Raw genomic sequence first — 27,043 nt, 5'->3', positions numbered from 1 at the left:
ATGCTGTCGGTGCCGGTGGCGGGCGCGGGGGCGGCGGCGCGGGGCGCGGGCTCCCTGCCCCGCCGGCGAACCATGTGCAGCGGCGTCGGCTGCTTCTGGGCTCTGCTTTCCGCCGGCCTTTTGGTCGCCTGCGCCGCCGCCTTCCTCTCGCCGGCCTGGCTGCTGCCGCCCGGCCGTGCCTCCGCCGGCTTCGGCTTGCTCTGGCGCTGCGCCGGCCCCCCCCGCGCCTGCCACGGCTCAGCCGGCCCCGGCGGCTTCGGAGACATCCCCTCCGGCTCCTGGCAGGTGAGTGCCTCGCCCTCCCGCGGCGCCCCCTCCCCATGCCCCAAGCTCCCCGGCGTCCCCCATCACCTCCCAGGCATTCCGCCTGCCCTTCCCCGTGCTTGTCCGCATCCCCCATCGCCTCCCCGGCACTCCCCCTGCCCTTCCCCTGCCTTGCCGGCACCCCCCATCACCTCCCCGGCATACTCCCTACTTGCCTTAGGCTCCTCGGTGTCCCCTCATCACCTCCGGGCATGTCCCCGACGTGCCCCGGGCTCTCTGGCACCCTTCTCCCTCATCATCCCTCCCACATCCCCCCAGACTTACTCCAGGCTCTCCAGTACCTCTCTGTCCTCCTTACATCCCAAAGGTCCCCATGTCATCAACCCGGGATCCCCCGTTCTGACTCAGGTTCCCCAGCATCCCCTCATCCCGTCCCCCAGACCTACCCCAGCATCCCTGTCCTGCCCTGAACATCCCTGGCATCCCGTGTACCACCCCCGAGCATCCTCTGCATCCCTCCACGCTGCTCTCAGGCATCGCTTTCATCATCTCCTGCATCACCTCCTGTCCTGCCCTGCCCCTGAGCGTCCCCTCAGCACCCCGGGGGGCAGCAGCCCGAGCCGCTGTGTGGGTGTGCGGGAGGGAGTTGGGAAGCAGTGGAAGGGGTTCGGCGCTCCCGGCGGGGCGCTGACATCGCGTCCCGGCTGAGTTTGCCGAGCAGGAGGGAGCAGGGAGGTGGCAGAAGCTGCTGCCCCAGGACATGTGGATCCAGAGATGAAGCCCGGACGAGGGGACTGTGGCCATTCCCCTGCCCAGCCAGCCCGGGATGATGCCTTCTGCGGTTCAGGGTGGGAGGAGGCTGAGGTCTCCCTGCTTGCCTCATTGCTGTGGGGTCCCAAGGTGACAAAGAGCTGCCTGTTCCCACTGCCTGTGTGTGGACGCCACACAAAGCCCGGCCCTGGCATCCCACCACCTGCTTGCCCCTGCCCTTTCCTTCTCCTCTGCTCCTCCCAGCTCCTCTCCTTTCTTAGCTTCTTCCCCTGAGGCTGTGAGGGTGGCTCCAGCACCGATGCTCAGCACACACAGGCTTTGACTGGTGCTGGGTTGCTGCGGTGTGGAAGCCGCAATACGAGGGTTAAGTCCCGGAGAGGTCGCAGCGGGTCCTGGCACAGTGGGTGTCAGCTGAATTCCTCAGCCTGTCCTGAAGCTGCCCTGTTATCTCTCCCAAGACACCAGGTCTGTGTGGGATTGCTTAAATCCTGCCAGGGTCCTTAAAATTGGCATTAAAGACAAACACTGTGAATTGCAAAGAAAAGAACCAGCTTCATCAAATCCTTCCTATTTATGTCAAAAGGTACAAAAATGCTGTTGCTCCCATCACTGGGCCTTTGTTCAGATATTCTTGCAAATGTCATTCAGATAAACACTTCCTAGTAATAACAAACTTTAAAGATAAGAACGAAGCTCAGCAGTGACTCGCTGAAGCAAGCTGCAGCCACACACAGCCTCAGCCATCCAATGGCCTCTGAAAACACTTGAGATGTGGAACAGAACATTCTGCAAAGCCTCTGAGCTCCTGAGCTCGGGCTGTGGTAGGGATGAACAATATCATGGTACTGAGAGGGGTTTACAGGGGATTTTGGTGACACAGCCTTTACTAACAGCACCCAAATAATTAATAAACAACAAACAGTGCAGACTCTTTCAGAGGAAAGTGCTCCCCTACCGGCTTTCTGCCAGGATAAGGATGAGAATACCTGTTGTGATGGTTATTTGATGGGGTGGAATATAACACAATACCCCTGACAGCTTTGCTAAGGCAGGTGACAGCTTTGGCTTTCGTGCATGAGCAGCACCCGCACGCCTCGGTGCTCAGGACGGGGGGAGCTGAGTGCTGTGAGCCCTGGCTGCAACTTCCAAAAGAGATCCTCTTTTCTGGAGAGATGGGGAAATTGTGGCCTTTTCTTTTATCCTTTGCTTTCAGAACTTGTGACATTCATTTCCAATCTTTCAAACAATCTTGTGGGCAGCTCCTTTAAATGCAAGCCAAGAGCCTAATGCAGACAGGAGTCCAGGAGCTGCTGAAAACAGCCACCAGCTTTTTGTTCAAGTGGTGGAGGGTGGTGAGGAGAGGGTGAAGCTGTGGCTGTGGAGGGGGGCAAAGGAAGCCAAAGCCAACGTGGGGATCAGGAGCTCTTCTAGTGTTGAAGCTGGTGGCACATCTGGGAGGATCACAGAATAGAATCAGAGAATGGTGGGGGTTGGAAGGGACCTCCAGAGCTCCTCCAGCCCAACCCCCTGCTGAAGCAGGTTCCCCTTGATCAGGGAGCACAGGAACATGTCCAGGGGGGTTTGGAAACCTCCAGAGAAGGAGCCTCCACACCCTCCCTGGGCAGCCTGGGCCAGATGCTGAAGGCACATCTGGGGAGGATGCCCACCTGCAGCCCCCAGCCGGGATTTCCATCCTCAGGAAGCTGTTGTTCCTTTTGTTTCCTGGGAGGTGCACATTTACCTTGTTTCGAATGTTTCCCTGTTTGCAGGAAGGGCTGAGGGAGTGTTCAGCCCTGCAAATGATCCATAATGCCATTTGTGTGTTTGCACTTGGGGGATTATGTTAATCATGCTACAAATGATGCTTTGAGTCATGTCCAGAGGTTAATTAACATGTCTTTCTTCTCTTAAGAGGGCCTTCAAGTCTGCTTAGAGTTGCTGGCTTTTTTCTGCTTCCTTTCATAATTACTTTGCAGATCTCTAATATCAGGGGTACCTTTAATTTAACCCCATCAGTGCTCAGGCTGCTGGGACTTCAGAGCGTGCTCAGCATCAGGATGGTGATTTGATGAGGTGGAATATAATAAGATATCCCTGATGCCATGAGGCTGAGACCTCACAGGAGCTGCTGGAAACTGGAGAGGGGCTGGCTGGAGCCAGGTGAGGAAAGATGATGATGACAATGATCTTTCTCAGGGGCCACAACTGACTGATGAGTGAGGCCCTTACGAGGACAGCTAATGGAGAAGAGGGTGTGTTGTAGGAGGACCTGGAGCTGTCAGGCTGGAGAGGGGCATCCTGAAAGATGCAGGTGCTATGGGGAGAGGGGATTCCTCTTGGGAGGCCAACAGGTAGAGCTAGGACAAAACAGGTGAGCTGTTGAGCTCTGAGCTGCTTCATCACATCTCATTCCCTTTCCTTTTGGTTCCAGATCACTGTGTGTGTATGTGTGCATGCTAAACAGTGCTTTATCCTGAGCTAATTTATCTTGCTTTTCAGTGGGAGCATTTGGCTCCTGGGTTCCTGTCTCAGTGCTGCACTTCAGAAGCCAGTGCTGCTTCCTTTCAAATGTCTATTTTTATTTTTCCAGATAGTCTCCAACGATTTTCAGGCTTTGCCAAGCATGTAATCTAAAATAACAAAGCAGCTGATCAGCCCATGCTATTCAGGTTAAAACCACATGGACCCCTTGCCTATGAAGCCAGTGATGGCCTCTTGCAGCAGAGCACAAAACAACCTGCTCAGGACAGAGTGAAGGCTTTGTGCAGCCCCAGAAGTTCCCTGGGTGGATCTTTCCTGGGTTTTTGCCCATAGCAGGTTTGAAAAGATTCAGCCAAGTGCAAATGCAGAGTCAACCTGCTTACCCTGTCATTAGAAACACTGAAGGGTTTCAGAAAGCTTCGTTGCCCCTTTCTCACCACATCAGTTCAGCACTAGGCTCCTCATGTAATGTGAGGTTTGTGGAGCAACCCCACTGCCAGTGGAAAAGCATGTGGGGTGCTTGTGGGGATGGGAAGATATTTGGCAAATCCCTTGTTCTCCTTCTAGCCCAGGCACAAGGGTGAGTTTGGGCAGCGTGACCCAGGCAGGGAGCCCTGTGCAGGGCTGACTCTTGGGCAGAGTCTGCTCTGCCCCTGGGGACCCTGTATCAGGTCAGCACGTTAATTTGGGATTATCAGGAAATCAACTTTTAGCTCCTCATCCTAAAAGCTTCCCAAGAGAGCAATTCCTTCCCAGCTCACTCTGCCTACCTGTCAGTTTGATTTTTAATTGTACTTACACAACCTTGGCAAGAGGTGCAAGTGCTCAGCAATTCTTGAAGTCACTGCCTTCCTCTCTATGCATATTACCTTGCAGCAGACTTTATCTCCTTTCATTAGCCACCCAGAGGTTTTTTGACCTACATGAATAGAACAGAAAACACCTGGTGTTGGAGAAATCTGTGCTTCCTGAGCTCTGGCCTCATGATTCAATAGCAAACCACAACCAGGACTCACTGACCAGTGAATCACTCCCCACTGAGCTGAGCTGAAATGGGTGCTGAGACAGGACCAGCTTATGGGTGTTTGTATTTGGAAATACAAACAGGCTGCTTTGGGCTTAATTCTATCAACTCTCAGCTTTGCTTAAACGTTGCTGGAGGCTGGGCAGCAGCTGGGGCTTACAGCAGTGACCAGTTCATGCTGGGTCACCTGCCCATTAACTTGGCTCAACAAACAGGGAGTCCTGAACCCTGTGCCTTGGGAAGAGCATCTCCTGGGAGTGTCAGAGACATCTGGGGCTGAATGTAGCATTTCCCTGTTGTAGGACCCAGAGCAGAGCCTGGCACAAGGTGGTGGGGACATGGCAGGGACATTTTGGTAGTGGGGCATTCTCTCCATCCTCTTGAGGCTGCAAATCCCACTCCACTCCTCCTTTGTGAGGAAAAGCCAGATGGGAGAGCTTTGTGACCCACAGGGGGTTTCCTAGCTCAGGATGATGAGCCCAGCTCTGCCATGGGTGCTGGGAAGGGGCTTATCCCAGGGCAGGATAAACAGAGGGTGGGTAGGAAGGTCTGATGTGGTAGCCAGCAACAGCACACTGCTTGCTGCCTAATTAAAATTTCATTAACTTGGTTGGAATCCCTCCATGGGGGTCACAGACACACCATTGATGTGCTAATGTCTTACTTTTCCCTTTTTTTTCCCCCTCTTTCACCACTATCCATCAACCTCTTAGATAAAGCAGTGCCAATAGGAGCTGCTTTCCATCCTCCCCAGATGCAATGGCACTGGAAGACAGCCAGCCATCATTCATCAGACATATTAGCTGTCTCTTATTTTCTCCCCAGTTAAAAAAAAACCCCACACTTTTTTTCCCCCTTGAATGGGTTTGGGCATTAATCCCTCTGGAGTTTGGGTTGGAGAGCCCTGATTAGCTTGAAAGTGGGAAAGTTACCTGGAAGGCCAAGACTGGCTGAGCTGTGTCTGGGTTGGTTTTAATGCTGAGTTTTGTGAGAGCAGTTTAATCTGGGCTGGGGAGAAGTACCTCTCTGTGCATGCTGCAGTGCTGGCATGTCTCCAGCAACCAAATCCTTCATTTGGAGAGGAAGAAATGGGGACAGGAGCCTTTGTTGCATCCTCTGTATCCCTAAGCTCCAGCCCAAAAGGCTCAAGGGACTCAGACATCAGCCACTTCCCTGGCAGCACCATGCCTGGGGCTCTGCATTACTGCTGGGCTGGTTTGGGGAGGTTGGACCCACTCCCACCCTTCCCATCAGGTGACACTGGGCACTTCCCAGCGCTGCTGGGCAGGGGAGAGCATCTGCATGGGAGCAGGGTGGGGAGGGAAGATCAAATAGGAAGGAGAAAGCCCTCAGATGGTGCTGAGAGGAAGGTAATTGCCAGGGAGGAGAGGAGGAGGAGGAGGAGGATGTGTGGGATCCTCTGCCTGGCCATAGATTTAATGCCAAGCAGATGGTGGATGTTTGTGTCTGTGACTTGTGTGAGGGAAATCTGCACAACTGTGGGGCTCCATCACCCCTCTGAAGAGCAGGCACCTCTGTTGTGCCCTGAGGGGTATTCCTGCTTTTACCCAGGGTCTGTTGTGCCTTTGCCCCAGGAGAAGGCAGTGCTGGTTTGGTGCAGGGCAGTCCCTCCTGGAGAGGTGTGGGTGAAACAGGGGTTTGGGGGCTGGTGCAAAACTCACATGAAGGTTTGGGAGGAGCAAAGGGCCTGGGAGCCACGTGGTGCTGATGGCAGCATCTCCTGGGGTGCAGGAGCAGCCAGAGTCCCGGTGCTGGGGTGCAGGGAAGGCAGCTTTGCAGCTACAGCACCCTGCAAGTAGATAGCAGTGTGAGTATTTGCACTGAACCTTTCCAGCCCCCTTTATTTGCCCTCCAGCTGGTGGTGACCACTCCTCCTCTTCCAGGAGCCTGGCCAAGGGCATCTCAAGCCACGCAGCAGAGCCAGACCCAGCTGCCAACATCTGCATCCACTTCCCAGCATCAGCCCCTGGTGTGGCCTCCTGGGTCCTTGCCAGCACTTCTGCAAATCCCAAACCCCAGGTCCCCACTCAGCACCTCCCTCCAGCACTGATTGATTTTTTTAACAGGGTTAAAAAGCTCTGCTGTCCCTTCAGTTCCTGCCTCTCCAGGTACAGCTATCCAGTTTAACCCCAAACATCCTCCCAATGACTATTTAGTCACACAGAGCTCTGGTGGGAGGAGACTGCATATGAAAAAAGAAAATGTTTGATTCATTTTGCCCCCTCTTCTCTTACAGTTGATTTTACAGCCACTTTTTCCCCAGCTGGTCTAGGCTCTCTCAGACCTTTTCTGCCTCAACAAACACCCCCAGCAAACCAGGCAGCCTGGGACCTTCACTCCTTTTCCCACTTAGCCCATGGCTTTCTTTCCTAATTATTTAGGGTATTTGTTCTCTGCCACCAGTGCAAAGATGCTTAAGCATCTGAGCAGGGCTGAAATACCCAAGCAGTCTGTAACCTTGCCTTCAGCCTGCTGCTCTGGGTACCATGGGGCCCGTGGGGGGTGGTTGAGTTCCAATTAATAAATTGCATTAATAAACCAATGTGCATCCTGGTGTGACCAAGTGCACGGGGTGCAATGGCAGGAACTTTGCCAACTTGGTTTATCTCTGCCAAGCCAAACACTGGGTACCATTTCTCAGCACTAACTCATTGGACTGGACAGCTTTTTCTCCCTTTGCCCTTTTGATTTGCAACTGTAAAGATCACAGATGCTGGTTTCAAAAGATGGGTTAACTTCTGAGACATTTCCATTAGGGACAGGAAATGACCCTTCCCTAGGTGGTCACTGTGTGACATTTTGATTGTTTGCTTTTTGGTGAATGAAACAGCATCCTCATCACATTGATGGCTTAGTGAAAGGCACAGTCACGGTCTGGGTCAGACCTGCAAGATACACAGTCATGGGCAGGGGATTGTTGTTGATGGGAATTTATTATGCTACATAAAGGCATATTTACAGTCCCCACCAGGGGACTATTAATTTGTTTGGGGGATAAACAATTAATCTCCCTGGGAGTGGGAGCAGAAAATCTGCCACAGTTTGATGTGTTTTTCCCAGTGTGGCAGAGGCAGGAGAGCCCACAGCCCCGGCTGCCCCAGGGCTCCCCTGATGCCCTGGGAGAGGCAGCCCACCGGGACACGAGGTCCTGCTTCTCCCTGGCTGCTTTTGCACTGGCAGCTGTGCTCTCTCCTGTGATGAATGGGTTTTTTCCTGCCCCTGCTGAGCTGGGTTTTCACAGACAGCCTTGATACATCCCATTGGTTCCTTCCCCCCCACCCTTGGTCTATTTTTGGGTTTCAGCCTTTGCATCCTGTTTCCTGCATCCTCTCCTTCGTTCAAGATGCAACAGGCACAATCAGGGAAGAAGGAAGGGAGGTGCTGCACAGTTGGAAGGAGAGGGGTTTTAGCTGCTACTGTTTGGTACCTTTGCTCTGTTGACTTCTTCAGACTTAAGCCTTATTTTTCTAGAGAAGTGGCTGTCTGATGTGCAGGTGTGACTCCAGGACAGGGCAGCAGCTTTTGGGGTAATTCCCAGTCAAGGTGCTGGAAAAGTTATGACAAAAGCAAAATTTGTGGTTTAGAAGAGCACAATCTGTGCTTTGGCAGGTGATGCCAATGTGTTAGGGAAAGAAGTTTGCACCTTATGTTCAAGCAGCCCTGGCCACGAGATCCCAGCATAGTGTGGGAGTCAGACTACAGCATTGCCTTTCCCTATTGCCACCTGTTTTGGGGCAGCTGTGCCACTGCCATCCCTTGTACCCCACTGCAAAACCACTCAGCTGCATTAACCCTTCTGCCCCCAGAGGCTCCACATCACTGACCCACACAGCAGAAAATAAACCTCCCCATTGACCTTCACCTCCTACCTACGTGATTTTTAACATATTTATTCAAAATGAACCCTTAGGTCCTGTTCCAGAGGCCTGGTTGGATTTGCTCTCTATTGGCCACCAATGTGCACACCCAGGTGCTGGTGGCCCTGGGACCCCAAAGTCTTTCTGCTGCTTGTTTGAGCCCAAACCAGACCCAGCACCTCTTTCAGTGTAACACTCACAGGATCCCAGAATCCCAGACTGGTGGGGGTTGGAAGGGACCTCTAGAGATCATCCAATCCAATCCAACCCAACTCCCTGCTAAAGCAGGTTCCCCTTGATCAGGTTGCTCACCTGCACTTATCCTGTCTGTGCCCCTTTTCCTGGCACCATGTCCTGGAAAGCATCTTTGCCCCTTTTGGGCTCAGCAGTCTGAGTGGCTCAGAGGCTGTTTACAGCAGGAGCTGTGAGTTTTTAGGGGATTCTCACTACTGTAATTAAGGAGAACCTAGATCATTAAAAATAACATGCTTCACATGAGAGAGGAACAAGCTTGCTTCACATGACCCCCTTTCTGCTGAAAAATTCATCACTCTAAATAATTAATGACCTTGCAAAGGAGGGTGGTTTTGCATGTTGCTGGGTGGAAGGTGAAATTCAGGCACTGGGCAGAGAAATCCTTTCTCTTTTTTCTGTATCTCCTCACCCTGCTGCTGCCCTGAGGGGAGCAGGGGCTGTGACTGCTCTCCTTGGAGGACCCTGTGCTGGGAGGGTTCTGTGTGACCAGGTCACCCACCCCAGAGCCCAGGGGTCCTTCCTGGGGTATGGATGGGGTGAGGGACTGGCGTTTGCTGGGGATGTCCTGGCCCCTGAAGCAGCACTTGTCTCTTTGGGTCTTGGTGGCTTGGAAGGCACTGGAGAGGAGCAGCCACCCCTGCTGCCACAGGCCCTGCTGAAGCAGCCTCTCCGTTTCTCTCAGTAGCTGTTTGCACAGTTGTGCCTTTTGCATTGCAGTCAGGAGTTAATTTATTGCCAGGACAGCGTTTGTGTTGCTTGTATGCTGCATAAACAGGCTGTAAATAAGGTGCTGATTTCTAATCACTGCACAGCATGGGGGAAGGGCTCATGCCAGGGTGCTGGGGCTCCCCTGGTCTGTCCTTTGCCAGTACCAGCATGTCCCATGCCACCAGCCAGTCAACCAGCTCAGCAACAAGTAACACAGGTAGGTGTAGGGCAGTGCCAGGGCTGTGGGGCAGCACTGCTGGTACTGGAGGGTTTTCTTAGTGTGGTTGGACCCCTGTAGCTATCACAGGCTAAACCCAATTCCCTTTCCTGCCCTCCAGCCTGCCTGTGGCTCCTGCAGCATAACTTGCACTTAGCTGATGCTTTACTCCTGCTTTGTAACCTCTTTGGTGAGGGGGAGCAAATGGAAACAGTATTGGGTTTGTTCCTATAGTAACCATGGCTGCCCAAAAGCTCAACTGTAGGGGGGAAGTGAAAGAGGAAAATTGTGCATTTCTAACCAGAACATCTCAACAGGAGCAGAGGGCTGGACAGGCACAGGTGGGACCTGAGCTCCTCATGGCAGCCCCCATGCAGGTTATTAGGAAAATGAGGTCAAGCCCTACCTTAGAGCTGCTGTGCTTTGGGGAGCCAGGAGGCTGATGGCACTGCAGGGTGACTCACCAAAGCCAGGAGGGGTTTGCAGAATTTGCTGTGAAATGACAGGACTCGTCCTGGCTGCTGCAGGGACTGATGTGCCCTCGTGCTGTTGGAAGTGGCACCCATCATGGGTCCCCTCACTGCAATGGCACATCCAGAGACCACCTCACTGCCAGTGCCATCCCCTTGGCAGAGCTGGAAATGTCACCTGCAATGGGAACAGAAACAACAGTGCAGCAATCAGGTGCCCACACCCAAGAGCCAGCTGTTTTTGCCCTAAATTAGTGCTTTTGCCAGTTTTAGATGCTGATGCAGTTTGCATCTTCCTGCCAGAATGTTAAATAGCAAACTGCTCCCACCCTGGCCAGGTGATGGTGAGGGGACGTGCTGTGCTGGCCTCCCCTTTCACTGCCCCTCCACACTGTGCCAGTCTCCCAGGAAAACATTGCCCAGGCATTCCTACAGCTCCTGGCACCCCAAAGCATCATCCCAGTGTGTGCTGGGTTTGAGCAACAACCCCAGATGACCCAGTTTTGTTGCACAAGAGGTTAAATCAAAGCCATGGCCACTGTGGGGAAAGGCCATGGAGGTGAGCTGGGATGGGAGGTGGGAGCAGAGCCTGGCTGCAATGAAACCTTTGCAGCAGTGGGTTCCCTGCCATGCAGCATCGTTGGCAGAACACCATCTGGCTGCCAGGCGTGGGGTGGGCACCCTCACCAGATGTGGTTTCATCTCTCTGTGGAGACACTGACATCTAATGGCACTGTGTTACTGACACAGCCCTTGGTGCACGTACTGCATTTGGTGTTATCACTGTAGCCCCTGGGACAGCGGGCTCAAGGCTTCACTGGGAACTTAAGCAAGAGAAGGTGGAAGAAGCCACCCATGACAGGGCCCCACTCCTCAGCGTGAGGGGGGGTTGGTGGGGAGGTGTGTGGGGCTGGAGGGGCTGCCCTGGCTGACAGCTCTGTCCTTGCAGACCAGCGCCGTGCTGTGTGCGGGCGGCTGTGCCCTCCTGGCCCTCAGCTCCCTGCTGGCCGTCGTCACCGTCCTGCTGCCCGGCGGGCCCTGCGAGAGGAGGCTCTGCACCCTGGCTGGATACATGCAGACAGCAGCAGGCAAGTGCTGGGGGCTTTGCTCTTTGGGATGGGGTTGAGGGGGAAGATGAGGGTCCCCTGGAGTGCTGCCTGGTCATTCCCAGCATCCCACATCTCAGCAGCAACCCTAACCACTGCTGGGAGAGGAGAGGAGAGGAGAGGAGAGGAGAGGAGAGGAGAGGAGAGGAGAGGAGAGGAGAGGAGAGGAGAGGAGAGGAGAGGAGAGGAGAGGAGAGGAGAGGAGAGGAGAGGAGAGGAGAGCCCATTGCTTTAGCAATTGCCTCTGCACTCACACTTACAAAATCTATTGAAAAAAATCACTGCTGCCCAAATAGATCCCAGCCCCTGCCCAGGCTGTCAGCTGGCAGGATGCTGCTGCACCTCCTGGCATCTAGAAGATACTTTCTGTGAAGTTTACAGTCCTCTTTGGGCCATCTTGACACTTAAGCCTCTGGAGGGATTTCCCTCTCTGAGCCTTACATGCAAAATGGGCTGTTGCCCACCCTGTCCCACATCTGCCCCCACCTCTCTGCTCCTTGTGCAGCCCACATTGCTGCATCCACTTATATTTCCACTATAATTGCTCATACTTCTGCCTTTGAGAAGTGCTGATGCAGAGGGGAGGAGGCAGGCAGCTGGGGAAGGTTGGTCCCCATCCTGTGCTCTCTGTGGAGGGACAAACCCCACACAAGACTGGTCTCCACTGCTGGGAGCCACATCTCTGTGAGCTGACGGGTTGGACTAAACAGCTACAACTGGACACAAGCCACTACAGGAGATTAAACTGCCTGGTTGTGTCTGTGCTCGAGAATAAACTCTGTTCCTTGGAGAAATCCTCAGGGACAGCCAGGCTGTTATCTGCCCAGCAGCATTCAAGCAGCTTTTTGGGGAAATCCTGTTACATGCTCTCCTTGCCAGGGCTCATCCTGCAGGAGCCGATTTGGGAGCAGATGGAGGGGCCGTGAGCCACGGCTGCTCCAGCTCAGCCAGGCCGTGGGGCCAGAGAGGCAGCTGCTCCTGCCCCAGCCCCATTCATTGGGACCAACACATCTCTTAGAGGCCACAATTTGGGGATTCCCATCACTCCTCTCCACTGGCTGGTGGCCACAGCCAACAGGTCTCCTGGGTGCAGGGCAGAGGCTGGAGGAGTCCCATGCCAGCAGGTCTCAGCCCCAGCCTGAGTCACTGAAAGGTGGCTCATGGGGGCTCTGAAGGTGTTCTGTGCAGGGGATAAGCAGGATAGAAATGGGTAACCCTGTGGGGCCTTTACCCAGGTGTAGGACAAGGGATGAGGAAAGGAACCCAACTGTGGCAGAGAAATACAGATGAGGCGCTCTGAGGGGTTTTGGTGATGTTGAACAGGCTGTAAATAAACTGTAGGCTCTAAGCAGTATTGACAAATGAAGATTTACTGGGTGTGTTCAAGCACACTAATGGGATGCTCTGAACCCTGGCAGGGCCTTGGGAGGCATTTGGGATGGCACTTTTTAGTTTTGGCTCGCTGTGGATTAATTCCCATTCAGAGCCAGGCAGCCCTGAGTCAACAGAATTAAATGGTTTGATGTATTTGGATTCAGAAATGCTGCCCCTCTCCCCACCCCCTTTCTCTCCCTGTTTCCCCCTCCTCGGTCTGCAGAAGGAAGCTGTTCATTAGAAACCAGCTGCAGCCAGCTGACAGTGCAAAACTCCTCCCCAAAAATCACATTATCTCAGAGAGAAAAAGCAGGGATTTTGGGGTAGGTGAATCTATATGGGAGAGAAGAAGGGCAGAGCAGGCCCAGGAGGTTTGCTAGAAGAGCTTTGTGATGGGGGCAGCTCTGCCACGGGAACCTCTATAAAACCACCACGAGATGCCAGTGGTGCAGCGGGAGGGATGAGGGGGACCATGTTTTTCCCAAAGCACAGCAGGTCCCACAGGCACCTTCCCTCTGCCTCCCTTGGCATTTTCTTCCAAGTTTTGCTCCCATTTTCTCATCCCACACAAACCAACCTGAGGTATTTTGCAGATCACTAAAGACACAGGTAAATAAGCTTAATACTCTAACACACGGAATCAGGCAGGCTAATTTCCTGTTAGAGAGCCAGGAGCATTCAGCCAGGAGCATGAAACATGCTCTAAAGTGCATGAGCAGAGGCACTGGCAGAGCCAGAATCAGTCCCCACAAGCTCTGTGCTCTATCACACAGATGCCCTGAGCCACACTTACATAAATCCAAGTACAGAGGTCAAGCTGAACCAAACAAAACTCAGCTGGAGAGCAGCCCCACAGCAAAGGGCTGTCAGACTCAAACCATGTCTTCCAACACTTTCCTGCTGTAACTTTTTAGAGATCCAAGTTGTGCCTTTTCCAGCCCCTGAAGGAGGGAAGACAGAAAGCTGATTCAGAGAGAGCAGAGCATTAATTGCAGATGCAGACACACCATCAGGGTTCAGAGCCAGGCTAATTGCCACCATACATTGAACACATGATTCCTGATGCCTGGCATCCACTCCTTAGAAAAGCCATAATATCCACACAAATGAGATTGGTCCCTAATGAAAGGGTAAAGAAAGAGCAGAGCAACATGAAGAATGGAAAGGATGAAAACCAGAGCATCTACTCAGCTCTCACATCCTGCAAACAAAGTCAAAGCTTCCCCCAAGAAATCAGAGATAAGGATTAGTTCCTAAGAGCAGTACCAGCTCACCAAAATGACATTTCTGCTACAACACCTCCTCCCAAACCTGCAGAGCAGCATCTCCAGAGAGAGGGGGGAACCCAAGTTGGCCCCATTTATGTGTGGGTCAGCAGAGTGGCCTCAAGTCCCAGCTGCAGCCCATTGCTGCTGATGGAGAAGGGCCCTGGGGCTAACCACAGGGACAGGGAGGGCAAATGGGTGCACAGCTGAAATCTTGCCACAGTTGTTTTTCAGTAAAAGCCTCTTTGCTGGTATTTTAAAAACAGGAGTTAATTGCAGGGAGAAATGTCCCCTGCCATACAGGGCTGTAGGGGAAGGGGATGTTCTCCAGGGCTGGTGATGCCTGTACAGTGTCTTGGTGGCTTCCAGCTGTTGTGACAGGGACCTGAGGTTTATGGCTGGCTGTAACAGTTTGTCTGCAAAGCTCTCAGATCAGTTTTTGAGCAACTGTCAGTGGTGATGCTGCTGGAAGGAGCACAGGGCTCCTGTCACTGGACACTACAGAAGAAAGTGTCACCCCATCCTCCTGACACCCACCCTTTAGGTACTTAGAAGTGTTAAAGAGGTCCCTAAGCAGCCGAGAGCCGCCTTTTCTCTGGACAAAACAGTCCCAGGTCCTGCACCCTTTCCTCCTCAGAGAGATGTTTCAGTCCCCTGGTCATCTTGGTAGCCCTGTGCTGGACTCCCTCCAGTAGTTCCCTGTCCCTCTTGAGCTGGGGAGAGCCTGAGGGTGCCAGAGCAGCTTCTGGTGGGTTTCTGTTGGGGGGCACATGTGCTCCCCAGCCCAGGAGCATCTGCACTCCCATGAAAACAGCTTTTCCAGTGGCATGAGGCTCCCTGTGGGTGGCAACTGAGATTGTAAACCCCATCAAACAGCAAACTGGGGCAGCTTTCTGTGTTTTAGGCTTGTGAGACTAAGGGAAGGGATTATGTGTCTGCTGTTGGATTAAGCTGCTGGTGAGCGGGCTCTGGCACCAAAGCGGATTGCATCCGCTGCTTAGGAGAAGGACGAGGCTTCCTAGGTGAGCAGCAGGGACTAGCAGCCTCCCTCCACACCTTTTACTACCTTAAAAGCCTCAACAAAAAAAAAACCCAACAGGGTTGTGTTGCTCTTGGGGAGCTTTTCACTGTGTGCTTTTCAGGCAAAGGACTCTAGCTTTGCTGGCAAGTGGTGCAGCAGCCTGACAGGAGGCTGCAGAGCTTTGCACCTTGTCGAGGGCACAGGCACAGTCCAGCCTGAGGGAAGCCTTTGAGGAGAGTTTTGCTTTCACCCCCATGCTTCTCTCTGTCTAATCCTACCACTGTCAACTCACTGTTGAAGACAACCCAGTGCTGAGGGCAGATGATCCTGCCTGTGCCTTTCTGAGGCTCTTTGAAATCACAAGAACAATTTCCCAGCATCGCTACGACAGAATCAGAACAGCCCCAAGACTCCAGCAAGACAGGCAGAAAGCCTGAGTTATACAATTCCCTTCCTTAGCCATGCTTTAATCCTGAGTTTGTGGTTGTCCTAAGGGCTTCTTCCTGCAAAATCTGATTGCATCCTGCAGCTGGCAGAAGCACGGTGGCACTACAGAGGTGGCCTCAGCTTTTGGTTAGTTAAGCAGCAAAGCAAAATGGAGGAGATTTTGTGCTTTTTGAAGTAGCCTGAGATTAATTAAGACCCTGGGGTAAGATGAGGTTCTTACCCTATCAGGTAAGAACACATGAAGAAGGAGAATAGTTCATTTTCAGGTCAGTGTGAATCTTTTGAATGTGGAACATGAAATATGTGCTCAGGCCTGATGCCCTGACATCGCTGGCTGTGTTTGATCACCAGAGCAGCATCACAAACATGTTGCCACAAAGCTGTTTCCAGCCATTCACAAAAGTTCCCCTAAAACTGCAAAGCAAGTTGGCTAAGCAAGAGGAGAAGCACCAGAACTAAAGCTAAAGACCAGCCTTGATGGAAGGTTTTGGGGCATGTAAGTGAAAACCAGCAGCATAAAACCTGAACCTGGAGTCACAAGGGCAGCTCTTCTGTGTTCCCCTTGTCTTTCTCTGAAAAGAGCAATATTCCCATCACAGCTGGGAGTATTTGCATGATCTTTATCACTTCTTGGGTCCTCACCTCCATCTTCACTCTCTCCTCTCCACGTCCCATCTCATCCTTGCAATACCGACAGCAGCCAACAGCATTGCAAGCCCTGCTTCCTTCCCTGGTGCAAGGCTTCTTTCCCTCTCTGCTTTCCTTAATTACATCAGAAAAGTCAAAAAACTGCCTTTGGCACATTATTATCCAGTCAGTGAACTCTCACTGATTCCTGACACAGCTAATGAATGTGGGATGGCAGGAGCCTGCTGCTGGGTGCTGGAGAGGGGCTGTGCCGTGGTGCAGCCCCAGAGGTGCTTTGCTCCAGCACCAATATTGCTTATACCTCATTTACATGTGCCCTCAGTTCCCCTTTCCACTCCTGCTGATGCAGATGTTCCTCTGCTGCATTTTGTGCCATTTGCTGCAGAATTCTGCTCAGTAGGGTTGTCACCACTCTGGGCCTCGGGCTGGAGCATCCTGGGGAAGAGACTGCTCTGAACCCTGCAGGGATGATGGGCACCAGTGTCAATGCCCAGATGATGTTGTTTCACCAGTCTCTGCATGGTTAAGAATTTGATGAACTCCCATGTTAAAAGCAACAATTGACTTTTTTTCCCCCATCTACTTTCCCCAACTGGGAGCTGTTTCTGGGAGCAAAAGGAACTTGCCAGACCCATAGATTGACAGGCATGAAAGTGGAACCACGAGCACCAACCCAACCCCAGCCTTTCACTGGAGGGATTTTTTACTTCTGCTGAAACAGTAATTTCTCTGTGCTCCCTTCAGTGCATCCATCTGAGTGACAGATCATCTTGGTGTGAGAGCCATTTCATGATTTTGCTTTCAAAACCTCAAGTCTTCAGCAGAGAGGCAGACCATTAAACAGCAGCAAAAGGGAGAGGGGCTGGCAGCTTTCCTAACAGCCAGGCTCCCTGCCACAGGTTAAGTGTAGATTAGCCTTCCCCGAGGTTGAAACTCAGTTCACACGAGGTGCAGAGCTGCTGAAGGAGAAAGGGCCACATCCTGGGGCACTGTGCAGCAGCTGAACCCCCCTTCACCTTCGGTGAGAGAAGCTTGAGATTCATTTCCATCTGATATTTGGACACTTTTCTTTCTTCTGCTTAGTTCTCAAACTATGCTTTGATTTTCTCCAGGTAGAGTTTTGCTATTTGGCACCACCTTGCTGACTCAGTGCCTCTGCCCTCCCTTTGGGCAGGGGCCATGGCAGTGGCAGTGTGCCTGGGCTAATGCTGGGAGCAAAGTATTTCTCAGTAACCTCATTTAGAGAATAAACCAGCCGTGTCCTTTCACTGGTTTCTTGGAGAAGGGCAATACATTTCCAGTGGCATCAGTGACAGAAGCAATATCCTTTCATTGCTATCACTGGAGAAGAGCAGCTCTGTGCTGCAAGAAAGAACTAGTTCACTTGTACAAAACATATTTTCTATTCCCCTAAACCTGGGGAAATCCTTGTCACATTAATGTGTGGCTGAATTGCTTTTCTTCCAAGGGTTCTCCTAGGGATTGGAGTTTAGGCCAGTTATTGCATTGGGATGCAGTAGCAGTCCATAGCAAGTATATACTGTAAATAATAACAGTGCTTTGTAATAAATGGGAACGACAATACCAAGTGCCACTCGGGCTACAAAGCTGCTGCCCCTGAGGAAACACAAGCCAGCCCCAAGCACCCCAGCACTGTGCCAAAGCCACGTGTTTCCCAGGGGAAAACCCATCCTTCAGTTTTAGAGGGACTTTGCTTCCCTCTGTCTGTGACTCTCCTTTCAGTTTACAGACAGTTGTTCATTCTGCAACACAGGACGTTCACTCTCATTCTAACCTGAATATCCTCCCTTGCTGTGGGGCTCCTAGCTCAGTTTCCTGCATCCTGGAGCAGTTGTGTAGAGGTCACATCATAGTGGCTCATCCATCTGCACTGGACAGTGTAGCACAGACCAAAAAAACCCCAAACCTCTCCATCCTCTCTGATGCTAGCAGGGAGCTCAGGGCTGGCAGTTTGCAGTTGGGTCTGCTGAGGGGAAGGATGCATGCATTGCAGGGAGCTCCAGTGTCCAGCCCTCTCTGCCTATAAATGCTGGATGTTTTTGGCCTGTTATGATGTGCTAAACCAATGTTAGCAGTATGGGAAGACAGTCTCTGGTCTTGAGTCACCATTTCTGGAAGTGTTTAAAAGCCATGTAGCTGTGGGGCTGACACATGGTGTAGTGGTGGATGTGGCAGTGCTGGGTTAATGGTTGGACTCAATCATTTTAAAGGCCTTTTCCAATGACTCTGTGATTCTAAAAGTGTTTGCTGGGCTGGATGGGTCCTGGCTGCAATTTAACAGGTATCTGAAGGTGAGGACAAGGATCTGTCAGGACACAGAGCAGGGCAGTGTAGAGTGATGGGAGCAGCACGTACACCCATCTGCCAGCAGCAACATGCTTCCCAGAAATCTGAAGGTTGAAATCAGTTTAGGGTGAAGCAGTGAGCCCCCAAATGCCTCAAAAGCTGTTTTGCTGAGATTAGATGAAGCTCAGGCTATCTGTAGATGCACCTGTGAAGTCATTATGGGGCCTCGCTGCTGCTGTACGATGGGATGCGTTGGGCTTGGTGAGCACAGTGATAAATCTGCTGCAGCTGCTCGTGGTCCTTGGTGCCACAAATTGTCCAGGCAGTTGAGAAGGGCTGCATCCATGCATCAGGCAGTCCTGCTTTAGGGGAAGGCTTGCACAGAGAGAGGATTTCCTTAAAAAAGGGGCTGTGACACCCTGAGAAAATGACTCCTTCCACCCCCTACAGCCCTGACTGACTGGCAGGGTCAGGGCTGCCCAGGGCAGACCCTGCGGTGGGATGTGGGGGGTTTCAGTCCTGCTTTGCTTTAGAGGAGCATTTGGCTTCAGTTTCCTGAATGGCTGGCAGGCAGTGCTGGGTGAGCTGGGGAGGCAACCCTGAGACCAGATGTGGCTCTGGGCCAGATCCCACTTGCTTTGTGCCCAGCCTGATCATGCAGGTGGTCTGGCAGAGGTCTCAGTCCTCGCATAGGCACAGGGACACACAGGCCACAGCTCCCAAGCAAGTTCTGCATTGGAAATGTTTTGCTCTGCCTTCCTGCCTGAATCTATGCTGAGCTGTATTTCTTTCCTGGTAAGGAACAGATCTGCTGGAGGAGAAATTTACCCCACGCCGACTGTAAACACAGATGGAAGGATGGTGAAGCCCTTTTCAAAGTCAAGGGGATAAATCAGTTTAAAAGGCTGAACATCTGGGGCAGTGAAAGAGAAGGTGGAGAACTAACCCAGGAAAGGACCATGGTGCTAAGCAGTGGCTGTCTGGGCACAAACTGTAGGATAGTGGAAGTGTCTGAAGCTGTGAAATGACTTAGATCAGCCTCATTTTTTTTTGAGTCCTGTCAGTTGAACCCCAGACATTTTAGATGGAGCAAGTCAGTGGGCTTTTGCCTGAACTAATCTCACCTGCCCTTTCTAAGGCAGCACATGAGGGACACAGCCAGCTGCTGGGATAAGCAGGATTCTACTCCTTGGTTAGGCAGCACTGTGCTGCAGAAGCTGCTCTGTGCACTGCCCTGGAAGGGCAGACCTGGCGTGTTCACACCACTGGGAATCAGCTTCATGCTGATGGTTTGGTCAGCATTTCTGATGCAAGCCAATGCATTTTCTATGCTCCACAATAAGAGCACTCCTGAACAAAGGCCTTGGTGCTGTGGGGCTTTGTTCACTTGCCTAACCCAAAAGCTAAAAACATGGATAAGCCTTGGATGGCTGAGGAAATGTTAAATTGTGTTCTCCTCCCAGCCGTAACCTTGGCAGAAACACAGCTCTGGCTGCTAAAGCCCATGAAATGAACAGCCCCTGTTGCTCCTGATAGGGGTATAAAAATATAATTGCTTGAAGAGTGACTTATGAGTGACTGAAACAAGGATCTGCTCCTTTGAGACTGAATTACTCAGTGGTATTCCTAGAAGACTGGAAGCAGATGGTGAGCTCTGGCCAGGTGTTTAACAGCCTGAGTTACTGTGTGGAGGGGATGGAGCCCAGCAAGGCTGCAACATGCTGCCCCTGCCCTTCTGCTTGCCTTGGGTCACCATCCTGGTGTAATCCCTGGGAAAGGAGAGGCTGGGAGGATGGGACCTGTGTTTGTGGTAGCGGCTGGAGGTGAGGAACACGTCCAGTAGCAGAGGGCTGCTTTGGCAGCTGCAGCTCAGGTGGCAGCAAAGGAAGGCAAAAATGTTGTTTCTGCAATCCCAGTGCTGCTTTGGTCCCAGGCAGGTGCATTGTGATAGCAACCCCAGTGTGTGTTGTCAGGATCCCACGGACCTGGGAGCTGGCAACTGCCCTCCTGTCATGCAGGAGAGCTTGGGAGGAGGCAGACACTCCCCTGGGCTGTATCATTTCTGCCTCACTGCTCCTCCTGCCCCGTATATCTTCAGCACATCAATAAAATCAAACAGACTATTAGCAGCGTGTCCTGTTATCAGCTGTGGCTGCATGTGCTGTGCATTGGGCAGCTATGCAGCCTGCATTTTATGAAGTGAGCTGCTCATACCACTGCTGGGTTTGCAGCAATTATCACATCCCCTCACAGCTGGCTGACACTACAGCTTTTATGAGCTACCCTAAAGCAAAGGCCCTTTATTTTAAACATAAATTAACACTTCTTTCCCAGTTGATTATTAGGTGAGACACAAATCTTGCTGCCAAGTTGTGCCTACTGCATTGTCTTTTTGATTATTTTTATCAAATAAGCAAGTGTTCTTTCAGAGCTCTGAAGTCCTTTCAAGGGAGACTCATTTTCTGCTACCATGATCTCTTTGTCGAGGGTGGGTGATGTATGAAAAGGAATTGCAAATAGCTGTTTACAGCAAGCAAAGTCATGGAACAGCCCACTTTAATTTCTGCTATCTGTTGGAGACTGTTGGTGGTGATGGTCAAAATTAATTAAGCAGGAAGGAAGAGAGCAGAGAGGCAGTATGCATCCAGTTCTGACATTGAAATATTAATGGTGAGCTAATCAAGAAAGACTATCTGTGAATATCTAATCAGCTTACAGTTTGCATTTTTACTGATGTGGTGAACTTCTGGGCAAGAGCCTTTTCCAGGAGGTGTCAGGAGCAGAGGTGGGCTGCCTGCTGCCTGATTGCTCTATCTGGGAAGAAACAAAGAGCTCATGCTTGTGTCAGGGGTTGAAGCACGCTTGCCTTTTGCACCTCACAACCCTGCTGACACTGGATGCTGCTGCATCCTTCCTGCCATCCCCTACAGCAGCTGGCTGGAGGGTCCAGCCCATGGTATCCCTGGTGCCATGTTCCTTCCTCCCCAGTGCTAGAGGGCACTTGGAGGGCTGAGCTCCTCCAGGACTGAGCTGCAGCATCTGTCCATGTGCAGGCCTTTGGCAAAAGCTCAAAACAGTATGGCTTTGGACACAGGACCTTTCCTCTTCTCTCCATGCCCGGTGCAGGGCACCCGTGGGAGGCAGCAGATTGTGGTCCTGTCTGCCCTGCCAGTGTGTGACTGATGTTTCCAAGGTGTTTGGGGGGAAACTGAAGGTGATGGTTGTGCCACTGGCCCTGCAGACCCCTCTGCCCAGCCCCTGCTCTGGGCATAGTGGCTGCAGTGGAGGCTGAGCCACTTTGCCAATCCCCTGCAGAGGCAGGGCAAAAGAGGAGGAAACAATCTCGTGGTGAAGCTGGGCTGATTCTAATCAGTCACGAAAGCAGCTGACACCTTTGGGTGCCAGGAGGAGTCAAGCAGCATTTCTGTCTCTCAGCATCAGCATAACGAGGGCTGTGGCTTTGGGGTTTGCATGGCTGTGTTTCTGCAAGTACTTCCCTCCTCTAACCTCGTGGAAATTGGATTTTGTGGGGCTGAGCAGTTTGTGTGCAGCAGATAGCAGTGGCACTGATAAGCAGAAACCTGTTTACACACTCACTCATATCTAATGCTACAACTGGGCAGGGGACTGCCTGGATTATTGTTTAATTTTGTTTTGTGAACACTATCAAGTGTAATCCTCACAGCTGAATGCTTTGTTGCTACTCAACGTGAGAAATCTGAACTGGACAGCTTTAATGGGTGACAAATGTGAAAATAACTTCATGTGAAGCAAAAGGATAAAGGTAATAAGTAAATCTTAAATGATAATAAAGAAGAACTGAGTGGTGCTCAGTAGGGAACAGCATACCTGCACTCTCCTGGGCAAGGTGGTATTTCACACGTTGCTGACTCACTAAGAACTGGACATGAGCCCAAATGCAGAATGGAGAGAGTCCTGGCACGTCCCTCTGACAGCAACAGGGGCTTTCTGGGAAAGGAAAATGGAAAGCAGATGGTATCAGTTAAGAATAGCAGGAAGGTACCAGGGCTGTCCAGGAAGGTGGAGGAGCTCAGTGGCTTCATCCACCCCCCACGGGTGCGTGGGCATTGCAGGGCCCAGCTCCAGGCCTGGGGGCTGACAGTGGAGTGAGCAGCAGGGATTTCTCCAGGAGGAGCACTCTGAAACGTGCTTCTCTCTGTTGCTCCAATGTAACCCAAATCTGTCAGCCTTTAGGGCTTGCTGTGAAGGTCATCTGTGAGCAAGGCTAATGATTTCAAGCAAAGCATCAGGCTAATGCCACTAACCTGCTCCTGGGAACGGGGCTCTGCCCTGTGCCTTGGCTGTGTAGCTGCACACAAGCTGCAACAGGAGGGAGTTATGGATGCACGAGGGTACGTGTTAAACCCACAGATATAAACAGATCCCACTGGCATGAACCTTGAGCAAACACACTTTTTTTTTCATATCTGATTCATTCAGTTGTCATGAAAATACTGCTCAAGCCAAAAGGTGGTTTCACTCCTTTCTGCCATTTAATTTCTTTAATCTACTCTTGACATTTGTTGAAGTGGTTTGTGCACGTCAAAGCCAAAGGTTGCAAAACATCACACACAAAAAGACTGAAGGTCAGCCCAAGAGAAGATATGGTAGCAAACATGAGATGAAAGCCTCTGGTTTCTACAAGGAAGGTCTGTGCAAAACAAGAGATCACACTGATCTGTGGTCCGAGGGCACTTCATTGGCACCTTTGACAGGAGCTGCAAGTGGTGGGTACTGTGTGAGAGCTGCAGCCATTGAAGCAAGGCTGTCCTTAATAACAACAGCTTTAAAAGTCAAAGATGCCTTGGTAACATGACTCTTCAGGAGCCTCTGCACATGGGTGAAGAGTTTCCTCATGGCCCAGTGTTGGACTGTCTGTTGACTGTCTCTGCTCACAAGGCTGCAGGGAGAGCTAGACAAATGTAAAGGATCCTCAGAAAGCTTCTGCATTTAGTTCACTTTACACAGGTAGAGGTACTGTGATCTGATCTAGGTGGTCGTGCTTTAGCAGCAGGGTTGGACTAGATGATCTCTAAAGGTCCCTTCCAGCCCCTACCATTCTCTGATTGTAAGAAGCAGACAGGTTAATTTATAGCTTGGTTGTATGCTGATTGCAAAGTACACATTTCCAGCCAGCAATCATTAGTAAATCACTTTCCCACCGGTTCTCTTGGCATAGAAAAGAAATTTCTCCCTTCCTGACATTTAAAATAAAATATCCTAATATGTTATAGACTGCATGACTTTATAGCATGTTTAATATTTAAAAGAAGGCTGAATCTCTAACCCCAACCTTTAACAAACGTACAGTAACGCCATAACAAATTTGCCTCCAGCAGCTGCTGTCTTGGTACCAACTGGCACGAAGAGGAGGGAAGTAATTGGCTTGTTTTCAGATAATTACCATAATTGTAGTGACACCATTTGGATCACATCTAACTGAGTCCCTGCTGCAAGTTGGGTAATTTAATAATTGGCAGAATTTAGACTGACAGTAAAGGTAAAGTCAGCGTATGGTGGGGAAATGAGGAGGCACCACCCTGAGCTGCTGCTACAGGCTCTGCTGCTCTTGCTGTGAGGTTTAGCAAGCTTTGGATTTTGCTGTTCCTCTTAAGCCCTGCAGCTTGTTCACATCTTTGCTCCTTTGCTGATGCTTGACCTGATGAGACCACGTTTTGCACTTTTTGAACCTTTTGATTTGAGATAAATCACACTTGGTCCTGTCCTACCCAAATTACTACTTTCTTTGTGCACTGAGTATTTTTAGCTGTCCTAGTTCTGCCAGGGGCTTGTTAGAGCTCTGCACTCAATGTGGATTAAACCCCAGTCAGGTGCTTACAGGCAGCAGCCAAATGCCTTTCCCAGAGGTTGAACCCAGGTCCTTTGGAGCAGGGCTCATTCCCCTGACTAAGCCCTGCCAAGCTGCAGGGGCAGTGGGGAGCAGAGTGTCTTGGGCTTGGCTTCATGCACTGGAGAGAACTTGTCAGCTTTGTGTCTTCTTGTGCTTGTTGCTCGTGGCCAGTGTGAAAGGGACTCGGCATCTCCTGTGCTTCCAGTCCTGAAAGCTGCCCGGCCAGAGTCCCAGGAACAGGGAAGCTGCAAGGTAAGGTTGGAGGTGGCTGAGGGGAAAGACAAGATCAGATGGGTATTTTTGCCAAGGAGTTGTAAAATGGAGCAGAGTGCTGAGCTTGGTGCCTCACAGGGTTTGTAGGAGGACTGAGAGCCTTTCTGCAGTGCCTGTCCACAGCCTTGTACCATCTCCACATCTGCTCTGCAGTGCAGAGGTAAAGACACCTGACAGCAATACCAACAGTGCCCAAGGAGAGCAGTCTGATGGAGCTTTTCCAAATGAGACAGACTCTTAGGGCACATTTGCTTATTTTGCTTCATGCCCTGATGCTCCCTGGGGCTCTTCTGCTTTCCCTATGCTGAACCCAGACACCTCTGTCAGATGATAGAGGTGGAGGAAACTGTGCCAGAGCTGCTGGGTGAGAAGAGTTAATGCCCATCAGGGCAAAGCAGAGCGCTTCCCACTCATACCAGCTACCACCACGATTTGGGCTGAACCAGCCCCTCCATCCCATATTTTGATGGCTCCCAGTGGGTGAGGCAACCACTGGTGCAGTAGCTGTAGCAGCTCTGCAATGCAGCCCACGCCTGGAGGTCTGGGGGCTGCCCAGCTCTGCACATGCTGGGGAGGATAAAGCACTCATCTAATAAACCTATCTGCCAAGGTGAGGTTGAGGGCTCTGTTCCTGCCTCTGCTACTTGTGCACACATGCAGCACTGGCACAGGAGGGAAGACAGATGACTAAAAAGCAAGTCCCATTGCTATTTCCTGAGGCTCTGGGGGGTGGGCTGTGGTGTAGTGGTGGGAAGGAGTGGGAGTGTGTGCTGGACCAGGTTTGTGATGCTGGGGCTACGTGCCTGGGAGCAGCTGGCTGATCCCCACACATCCCATCTCCCTGCCTCTCACACAAACTGCAGGGTAACTGTTTCTTGCAGCATTCCCTCTCCCTCTGCGATTTATTGCTGCCAGGAGGCTGTGCATGTGGAGGTGGCATAAATCTCACCCAAAAGAGAGAGAAGGAGGAAATTTGCATTTGCTCCCTCTCTGGCATATTGAGTGCAGCTTTCCAGTTCAGTGCTGAAACTCTGAGCAGATCCCAGGCAGAAGGCTGAGGCACTTCCCTCAGTGTAAAACAGGGCTGGCACTGGGGACTTCCATCCCTGTCAGCCAACAAGGAGCAGCTCCCTGACTCAGCCCAATTATCCCTAGATTAATTTCAATCCATTCCTATTTATATTCTGTGGTATCAGTCTGCATAATTCTGTAGTGTTTGCAGGTGTCAAACATTCATTGTGCTCTCCTCCACTGATCTGCCAACAACCACAAACCCTTTTAATAGCTTTTCCTCATTCAGACCTTCCAGTTCTCCTCATCATTTCTGCTATGTCTCACCCACCTCCCTCCAAGTTGCTTACATCCTCCTCCTCCTATGCAGTGCCTCCAAAGCACTCCTTGAGCTAACAATGTGCTGGAGTGAAAATCCTGTAAGCTGCTACAGAATAGGAGACTACAGAAAGCAACCAGGGAGATTATAGTCAGACCATGGTCATGCTGCTGCAGTGGGTCTGGATATCCTGTCATGAGCAGCCAGTCTGGACTGAGAGGCTTTCAAATAACAGAGCATGAGCAAAGATGAGCCTGTGAACTCTTGTCTCTGAGATTACATTTAACTGCAAGTCCATTGGTGTTTCATATGTGGACAGTAAATGTGACAAAGCAAACCAAGAAATGCAAGAGAACAGGTGGATACAACACATTCATCAGAGGTAAAAGTTGGAAGCAGCCTGCAAATCTGCTTCTGCAGGGGCTGATGGCTGGAAATAGCATATTGAAGCAATGGAGGAAGTAGAGAATTAATTACAATTGCACTTCCAGCCACAGGCAGCATTTATTAAGATCTCACTGAGGCGGGAAAGATTGAACAAGAGGCTCGTGGGACTACGAAGGGGAAAAGAATTAATCAGTTTGTCTCAGGAGACTGGAGGAGTCAGATTAAATAAAAACTGGAAGTGAAATGAAAGGGGGAACAAGGTGGTTGGTAACCTGGACCTCTTTGAAGGAGAAACTCTGGAGTCACAGCTGGGAGCAGTCCCAGGGTCTCCAGTCCACTACAGAAGCTAGGGCACTACAGAAGCTTTGCCTTGACTTCTTTCATAGGTTCTTTAATAGGTTTAGAAATGTCACATTTAGGCCTCTTGCTTCTTTGCCTGGCAGGAGATGGCCACACAAGGTGTTTCCAGCTCTCCCACCTCTGGTCCTTGCTCCAGTGCATCACAAGATGCTCAGATCCCTCATACCACAGCATCCCTGGGACCCTAAGAGCTGTTCCTCAGCCTCCTGAAACTCCCTGTTAGCCAAGGAGGGGTGGGAAGGGAAGCTGAACCCAGCTGAATTAGTAGATGTCCAAATCCCACAACCAACACCCTACAAGGAAAATCTTTGTCCCTGCCTGTTGCCAGCCTAGTGTTTTCCATCACAATAACATTCAATTATTTCTCTGTACAACATTTTCTTCCCTCTGTTGTGTTTTTGCTTTTCTGCCTATCCCTCTGGGAAAGGTCACTGTGCTTCCACATTCCTCCTGTGTAATGAGCTGTGATAAACTCTGCCAATGGTGAGCAGCACCAAAGGGGCAGAGTTTCAGTTGGGGTTGAACACCAACATCACAGGGAGGGAGCCTGTCCCCAGCTTCTGATCAAGTCTCCCATTGCCAAGC

The 27,043-nt window shown here is 51.3% G+C and overlaps 1 protein-coding gene across 1 annotated transcript in view; it reads left to right on the top strand.

The window, feature by feature from the left end:
* LHFPL7 (LHFPL tetraspan subfamily member 7) overlaps window positions 1-27,043 on the top strand; it is a 61,440-nt gene continuing 34,397 nt past the window's right edge. Inside the window, exons 1-2 of the mRNA XM_062012594.1 lie at window positions 1-285; window positions 11,018-11,156. Coding sequence (XP_061868578.1) covers window positions 1-285; window positions 11,018-11,156 — 424 coding nt within the window. The remainder of the gene's footprint in view (window positions 286-11,017; window positions 11,157-27,043) is intronic.

Source organism: Colius striatus, chromosome 20, assembly GCF_028858725.1.
Source record: "Colius striatus isolate bColStr4 chromosome 20, bColStr4.1.hap1, whole genome shotgun sequence".
NCBI lineage: Eukaryota > Metazoa > Chordata > Aves > Coliiformes > Coliidae > Colius > Colius striatus.
Note: the sequence above shows the minus strand (reverse complement) of the source record. Positions and strands in the feature narration are given on the sequence as shown.